This window comes from Plasmodium gallinaceum (assembly GCF_900005855.1).
Source record: "Plasmodium gallinaceum strain 8A genome assembly, contig: PGAL8A_v1_32, whole genome shotgun sequence".
NCBI classification, from domain to species: domain Eukaryota; phylum Apicomplexa; class Aconoidasida; order Haemosporida; family Plasmodiidae; genus Plasmodium; species Plasmodium gallinaceum.
In genome coordinates this window covers 479,743-488,733 of record NW_021628338.1, presented here as the reverse complement: position 1 = coordinate 488,733, position 8,991 = coordinate 479,743, and the positions used below count along the sequence as shown (strand labels likewise).

The 8,991-nt window shown below is 17.5% G+C and overlaps 3 protein-coding genes across 3 annotated transcripts in view; 1 reads left to right on the top strand and 2 right to left on the bottom strand.

Annotated features, from left to right (window-relative positions):
- HSP90 (heat shock protein 90, putative) overlaps window positions 1-2,013 on the bottom strand; it is a gene marked incomplete at both ends in the record, with an annotated part of 4,123 nt that extends 2,110 nt beyond the window's left edge. Inside the window, one exon of the mRNA XM_028674502.1 lies at window positions 625-2,013. Within this exon, the coding sequence (XP_028530848.1) occupies window positions 625-2,013 (1,389 nt within the window). The remainder of the gene's footprint in view (window positions 1-624) is intronic.
- Window positions 2,014-4,105: 2,092 nt separating this feature from the next.
- Window positions 4,106-5,328, bottom strand: BUD32 (EKC/KEOPS complex subunit BUD32, putative; the record flags this gene model as incomplete). The annotated part of the gene is made up of 5 exons (XM_028674501.1): window positions 4,106-4,143; window positions 4,326-4,398; window positions 4,493-4,561; window positions 4,647-5,132; window positions 5,293-5,328. 5 exons carry the CDS (start codon window positions 5,326-5,328, stop codon window positions 4,106-4,108), a joined length of 702 nt encoding a protein of 233 aa, XP_028530847.1.
- A 586-nt stretch (window positions 5,329-5,914) lies between these two features.
- PGAL8A_00048400 (conserved Plasmodium protein, unknown function) lies at window positions 5,915-8,720 on the top strand (the record flags this gene model as incomplete). The annotated part of the gene is made up of 2 exons (XM_028674500.1): window positions 5,915-7,711; window positions 7,950-8,720. 2 exons carry the CDS (start codon window positions 5,915-5,917, stop codon window positions 8,718-8,720), a joined length of 2,568 nt encoding a protein of 855 aa, XP_028530846.1.
- Window positions 8,721-8,991: the final 271 nt, after the last annotated feature.

Genomic DNA, 8,991 nt, shown 5'->3' with positions numbered 1-8,991 from the left:
ATTTATGACCATGATAATTAAATGCATTGAGTCATAAAAGCGAAACAAATATATACACACCAATTTTAAAAAAAAAAAAAAAAAAAAAAAAAAATATATATATATATATATATTTTTTTTTTTTTTTTTTTTTTTTTTTAAAATTGGTGTGTATATATTTGTTTCGCTTTTATGACTCAATGCATTTAATTATCATGGTCATAAATATTGCCGTCTTATTTATTCATTTATAAATTATAATAAATATAAATAAAATATAAAATAATATAAACATTTATTATATTTATAAATAAATAAACAATAAATGCATGCTAAGGTGATAAGCGATTAAGATAATTAACTTATTTTTTAATTATTTAAAATATAACATTTCAAATAATTATAAATTAATTATCTTAATATTATTTTTCCAAATCGTCTGAACATTTATGCTTAACTAAAATTACATACATGTAATTAAAATTTGGAATTTAAATAAATTTCTCCTCAAAATATCATATATAGATATGATTTTATAACAATATCTCTATATTTATATAGTATTTTTTTTTTTTTTTTTTTTTTTTTTTTTTTTTTTCTCATATTATATATATATTGAATAAATTAATTGTATGTATTTATTACCTTTGCTCTGTTTGCATTATCTTCATGAATTCCTAATTTAAGATTTTTACTGAATTGTTCATAAAACTTCTTATAATTTTCTTTATTTTCTGCTAATTCTGTGAACATATCTAAACATTTCTTAATAAGATTTTTTTTAATAACTTTTAAAATTTTATTTTGTTGCAATGATTCTCTTGAAATATTAAGTGGTAAATCTTCAGAATCAACAACACCCTTAATAAAGTTAAGCCATTCAGGAATAATTTCTTCGCAATCGTCCATAATAAAAACTCTTCTAACATATAATTTAATATTATTTCTTTTTTTTCTATTTTCAAACATATCAAAAGGAGCTCTTTTGGGAATGAATAACAAAGCTTTAAATTCTAATTGACCTTCTACAGAAAAATGTTTGACAGCTAAATGATCTTCCCAATCATTTGTTAAGGATTTATAAAAGCTTGCATATTCTTCGTTGGTAACTTCTTCTGGTTTTCTCATCCATAATGGTTTTTGTTTATTTAATTCTTCCCATTCATGTTCAACTGTATGTACTTTTTTTTTTTTTTTTTCTTTTTTTTTTTTTTCTGCTTTTTCTAATTCTTCAGTAACATCTTCTACTTTTGGATGATCAGTCTTATCTTCTTCATTATCTTCTTTTTTTTCTTTATCTTCTTCTGTTTCTTCTTTTTTCTCTTTATCTTCTTCATTTTCATCTTTTTTCTTTTCTCCATCTTCTTCCTCTTCAGATGCAGTTATTTCCTTTTCGTTTTGCCTTTCACAGTACAATTTAATTGGGAAGGAGATAAATTCAGAATGTTTTTTAACTAAATCTTTAATTCTTTTTTCTTCCAAATATTCTAATTGATCATCTTTTAAGTGTAAAATTATTTTAGTTCCTCTTCCTATCTTTTCATTAGTTTCATCTTTCGTAACTGTGAATGATCCACCAGCTGCTGATTCCCAAACATATTGTTCATCGTCGTTATTTTTTGAAATAACTACAACATGATCAGCAACTAAATAGGCTGAATAAAAACCTACACCAAATTGTCCAATCATAGAAATATCTCCACTAGCTTGAATGGCTTCCATAAAAGCTTTAGTTCCTGATCTAGCAATAGTACCCAAATTGTTAATTAAATCATTTTTTGTCATACCAATACCAGAATCTTCAATAGTTAAAGTGTTATTAGTTTTATCTGGAATAATTCTAATAAAAAATTCGGGTTCTGCAGATAATTTTTGTGGATCTGTTATAGCTTCATATCTAATTTTATCAAGAGCATCACTAGCATTGCTAATAAGTTCTCTTAAAAAAATTTCCTTATTACTATAAAAAGTATTAATGATCAAGCTCATTAATTGCCTTATATCGGCATTAAATGCAAATGTTTCTTTCGACATTTTGTATAAAAAAAAAAAAAATAAAATAAAATAAAATAAAAAAAAATATTTCGTAAACTATCTATTAAAAGTATTGTATTTTATATATATATATATATATATAATTATATATGTATATATAAAGATTCTAATTTTTTACAGATATAAAAAGATAAAAAAAAAAAAAAAAAAAAGAAATATATTTTTAAAATATTTCTGTTAGTAAATGTTGATTTAATTTAAAAAAAACTTTAAAATATTTCCTTAATTGAAAATAATAAAACTTTTTTGTATGAAAAATTTTTTGTGAAATATGAAGTTATAATAAAAAATAATTTTTTTTTTTTTTTTAATTTTAATTTTAATTTTATTTTATTTTATTTTTTTTTTTTTTTTGATCATGCAGAAATTACTACAAAATAATGCTTACAAATACTGAATACAATATTTCATTGGCCCCATCACACGGGGCCATTTTTTTTTTTTTTTTTTTTCAACATGCTCATAAAAAAAAAATAAAAAAGTATATATATATATTAATACTTCAATAATTTAATTATTTCTTAAAAAATAAATGTTCTTTATTATATTAAGAAAAAATTAAATAAAACATTTTTTGAGAAAATATTGTTATTTCTTATAAACAATAGAATAATTAATGCTTCTAACATTTAAAAGTACATCTATTATATATATATATATGTACAATCTTATAAATTATATGTATTCTTTTTGATTCATATAAATTTATGAGAGTTTGCGCCCCATCAAAATCAAAACAAATTATATATATATAGTCTTAATAAAATAAAAGAGAATATGCATGCATAAAAGATATGCATACAAGAAATGTTTATATAGATATATTATTATGGATATATTTTTTTATATTTTTTTTGTATATAGATTAAAACAATAAGAAAAAAAAAAATTAATAAAGAAAATATTTAAATAATGTTTTATGCGATAATTAAAATTTAATTACAATTCGTTAAATTGTGTTTTTTCTTTATTTTTCGGAATTATAATTATAAATTCATTTTTTCCCTTTTATGTAGATAATTTCATTTCCATTTATCTATAAAATTTCATTTATATTTTTCATATATAAGTAAAATTAAATATATATATATATATATAATACTGTTGAAAAAAAAAAAAAAAAAAATTTTAAAAGGTTATTATTACATTTTTCTTTTTTATACTTGTTAATAAAAAAGCTATTATGTATTTTATATTTCTTAGTTAAATATTTTTCTGAAAATATTTACACCTGCTTTTTTAAAATAATATGTTATAAAAAAAAAAAAAAAAAAATACCACCACATTTTTTATATATTTAAATCGAAAAAATATAAAGCTTTACAATTTTTTAAAAATATATTTTTTGGAAGTTTTCTTGTTATATACTTTTTTGTTCGAATAAGATGCTTTGAATTTTATTTTTTTTTTTTTTTTTATTTTCACATTTTGTTTTATACAATATGTTACACAAAACAAATGGATTTCTTATTTTTTTTTTTTTTACATACAAAAAGGTTATCCTTAATAAATAGTTATAAATCAAGAATCAAAGGAATATGAAATTTTTTTTTTTTTTTTTTCTTTTTTTTTTTTTTTTAAAATATAAATACTATTAGCATTATTATTAACATATACAACATCTAATANTTTTTTTTTTTTTTTTTATTTTCACATTTTGTTTTATACAATATGTTACACAAAACAAATGGATTTCTTATTTTTTTTTTTTTTACATACAAAAAGGTTATCCTTAATAAATAGTTATAAATCAAGAATCAAAGGAATATGAAATTTTTTTTTTTTTTTTTTCTTTTTTTTTTTTTTTTAAAATATAAATACTATTAGCATTATTATTAACATATACAACATCTAATATAAAAATTAAATTATATAAAGAAGAAAATATTATTAAAAAAAATGATAAAAAATATATGAAATGTCCATTTAAAAAGTTTTTTAAAATATATAAAGGTATTATATGTTTTATTATATCAAAAAAATGAATATAATTAAAAGGTTTCCTTTTAAAATACATACCTTTATAATATAATTATTATAGGTTATAAACATTTAAACACAAATGAGATTGTTATCCAACCATTGGTCTTTTTCTTCCTCTTTGTTTCACTAAAAAAAAAAAAAAAGAATGTTTTTATATAAGCTGGATATAATAATAGATAATAAATTATTTATATATTATTATGTTTGTTTAATGCATTAATTTATTAAAAAACAAAAGTTAAAAATAATTTTCAAAATATATATTAATATTTTAGTTATTTTTCTTTATGTTTTAATTTTAAACAAACCTATTTCAAGTTTTTTGCTAATCTCGTTGAAGTTATTTGACTTCATTTCATATCCTCGTAGTATATCTTCTTCCTATTTTTTTTTTAAATTTATTTGAATAAAGAAATATATAAAAAATTTATAATATATATATATATATGTGATAAAATATAATAAATTTAATTACCAATGATGAAAATTCACTATGAAAACTTTTAATAGCTTTTAAAAGAACAAATAAATCAACAGCCTTATCCTATATACATTATATAATAATAATTTATTATAATAAAATTTTCTTTATATTTAAATATCTCTTTTTTTTTATTTTTATATATTACCTCTACAGATGATGATAAAAAAGATAGACCAAAATCTATAACACATAATTTTATTGTGTCAAGATCATTGAGTTTATAAATTGAATTATTTGAATAATCATAAATTTTATTTTCATTAATATAAGAATTCCTTAAAATTAAATTAGAGGTAGTAAAATCTCCATGTATTATATTTCCGTTATGTATTCTTGCTAAAATCATACCTATACATTTAGCAATATTTGGTTCATATTCTTTTATGTTTTTTAATATATTGTTAATGGTACATCCTTTTATGTATTCAAAATACAAACTTTTTTCTTTTACATCAACAAAATAAAGAAATGGAATATCAATATTTAAGCTTGCTAATCTTTTTGTAAACTTAATTTCATTGGATACTCTTAATTTTCTAATTTTTGCATCTATTTTTCTATGCCTATAAAATTTTCTATAAATTACCTTTTTAACTGCTTCTTTTCCTATAAAGTCACATTTGTATATTCTCTAAAAATATATATATATAAAAAAAAAAAAAAGAAATAAAATAATTATATACTTTTATAATAGAAGAAATATTTATATTAATTTTAAAAAGTATTAAATAATTTAATTCTATAGGCAAAAATTCATATGTAAAATTTTTTTTTTTTTTTTTTTATTTTACAGCATCTGATCCTGATGAAATTAATACATTATCCATTCTCTTTTTATTATTTTTCCAAATTATAATATTTCTTTTATTTTTCTTCAATTTTTCTAATTTTCATTAATCTTATACATTTTTTTTTTTTTTTTTTTCTTTATTATTGTTGTCTCTTCTTATAATTAATTGTTATAATTTAAATATTTAATATAATTTAGTTATTCTTTTGATTCTTTTAAAATAAGATGATGTTTTTTATTTTAATTTTATAACTCTACTAAAAATGTGCATATATATTAAATTTTTATTATAGTTCAAATTTCATTAATCTCAATCATTATTTTACTTTTAAATGTTTATTTTACATTACAAAAAAAAAAAAAATAAATATAAGTTAATAAATTAAATATAAAATATACATTTCATTTAATTTATATAATTTTTCTTTTTGTATTTTATTATAATTTTATAAATTTTATGTTTCTTTAAAAAAAAAAAAGAAAAAAAAAAAAAAAAAAAATTGATATATAACACATAAATGTTTTCCTATAATATATATAGAATATAAATATGTAAAAATAAATAATAATATATTTATAAATTTTTGAATTTTTTTTTTTTTTTTTTTTATTAATTATATAATATGAATATTTCAATTAAGGAAAGTTTAGAACATGTATGTGACGTTTTTAATTATTTCGGAATTGAATATATCACAGCTGAATTATTAAGGAGAGGAAAAAATGATAAAAAAGTGAAAAGAAGAAAAGTTATTATAAAATACTGCTTTTTAATAAATGATTTATGCCTTTTACATTTTTTTGAATTTAAAAGAAAATTTAAACCTATCTATAATGAATATGTAAAAAAAGAAATTTTAAAAGTAGAAGAAAAATTCATAAAAAATAATAAAAGAAAAAATGATATGAATGAAAAGAAAGAGGATATGGAAGAACTAGAAGATGATGATGATGATGAAGAATATTTCTATGAAGAATTAGATGAAGATGTTAATTATTTTGAGAATTTTTATATAATATCACCATTAGTGATAATTTTATTAGAATATTTTCAATATCCTAGATTATATCAATTGATTAAATGCAATTTTCAAATGGCAAAGGAATTATTATTATGTATTGGTTTTATAATAGATAGTATAAAATTATTTGAAAATTTTGACAAAAGGCAACCATTTTATGAAAATTTTTTTCAGAATCTTTCCAATAATAAAAAAAACATAAATAAATTAATAGAAAAAGTAGATGAACATAACAATGAAGAATATGAATTCTATCATTATATTAACGAAGCAATGCTTTTACTTTCTAACAGACCTTATGATATGGAAGTTTTTGAATGCAAATATTTTTATAATTTTTTACAAAAATTGAAAAAGAAAAGAATAGATAAAGATGAAATAAATAATGCAGAAATAAAAAAACAGAGTAAAAAGGAGCATGAACAAAACGAAGAAGATTTGCTATTCAAAAAAAGAACAAAAAAGGAAGAAGGAGAAGAAAAAGAAAAAGAAAAAGAACACATAGATGATGAGGAAGAGAAAGAAGAAAATTTTACTTTAGATGAATATGTGCATTATGACTACTCTAAATATCAAGAAAATTTTCTAAAGTTTTATAGTAATAATAAGGATAATGATGGAAATGATCTGTATTTTGATGACAATAATAATATATATTTAATGAATATTACAAGAAATATTAATAAAAATTGTAATAAATTAATACAGTTACAAAATAAAATATTATTAAATGTAAATAAATTACAGAATTATGACAAAAATAGATTAATGTTATTTTATAAATTTAACGAGCTAATAAGTACATATATTGAACCTCATAATGTTGTTGTTAATTTAAATAATTCAAAAGAAGTTTATAAATTAGATAAATTATATGATAAGGGTAGAAAAATTAATTTATCTAACAATATTTTATTTTCTGTTACTACTGATAATGAAAAAGAAATGAAAAATATAGAAAATAAAAAATTGCATAATATTATAAATAATAATAATAATAATAATAATAATAATAATAATAATAAAAATAGTCTAAATAGGCAAACACTCCTTTCATCTAATTACTTAGAATTTTTAGATGAAATAAATTATGATTATTTAAATGATAAAATAACAATAAATGAATTTCATATTTTAAATAATATCTCTTTATATAATAAAATTATTCATATTTATAAAAATGGAATAGAATTTTTTCATTATGAACAATTAAGAGCAGTATTCTGGATATGGATTCAATCTATATTTTCAGAATCTTTAGTTATAGATGAAAAAATAAAAAAATCTAATGAGGAAAATATTGACATAGATTTTTATGATATAAATAATAATAAATTTTTTTATGATAACATAGCATACAATAATAACGATGATAATTTGCAACTTCATATTTTAAGTGTAATATAATTAGTTTAGATTTTAAAAGATGTAAAAGTTATTGATATTTATTTATCTAAAATTTTTTTCTTTTCTTTTCTTTTATTAACAAAATTTAGAATTTTCTTATAATATGTTAAAAGGAACATACTCATTTTACGTTTATTTGTTTTGTAGTTTCTTTAATTTAGCGAAAAAATTTTTTGTTATATATCAAAAAATATAATTTTTTTTTTTTTTTTTTCTTTTCTTTAAATAGGATTTAAATGATTTTGAAAAAAATTATAAATTATTAAAGGAATACTTGATGAATAAAGGATGCACTACTGGATATAATAAAATTACAAGAAATGAAAAAGATTTGAACAATAATAAATTTAATAGTATTACGAAATATGTAAATAATTTACATATTGAATTTGAGGCTTTTTATAACTATAAAAAAAAATCAAAAAATTTAAATGATGAATTATTTAATGAATTTTTAGAAGAGAAAAAAAAAAACATGGTAATTAATTCTGATGTAGAGAGAGAAGATTATACAAATTTAGCTAATATTGTCAATAAACATTTAATAAATATCGATAAAATATTAAAATATCAACCAATCCTTGATTTTAGTCAGATAGTTGAAGGTATAAAACAACAAAATTTTATTAGAACAAATATTGATATTAATAAAATAGAATTAAAAGATTGGTATAATATGTATATTTATCACAAAAAAAAAAAACATCTAAATAATAAACAGAATATAGATATTGCTAGTTGTAACTATATAATTAACTTAACGTCTAATTCATATTATAGAATAAATGAAAAACCATCAACTTATGCATCAACTATATTTAAATATTCTGATCAATTTATATCTAACAATGATATATACACTTTTTCTGATAATATTTACAAAAAAAATGAAGAATATTCAAATAATGTAAAGAACAAACAAGATATATGTATACATAATTTTTATCATATTATTCAAAAGGTAGAAAAATATATGAATTGTATTACATACAATCTTTAATCAAATATATATAAAATAAAATTATAAAAATTGAGATGAAGTATATAAATATAAGATTAAATTTTAATATAAATAAAGTATTTTTCTCTTTTTTTTTTTTTTTTTTTTTTTTTTTTTGCATTTTTAATAAAATAATTTTCTTTTTTTTTTGCCATATAACATTTAAAATAATATAAAATTGTTTTTAAAATTCCTCTCAATGCAAAAACATTTTTAATTGAGAATAGATAATTAAAAATATTTTTTTTTTTTATCCATTTTTTTTTTTTTT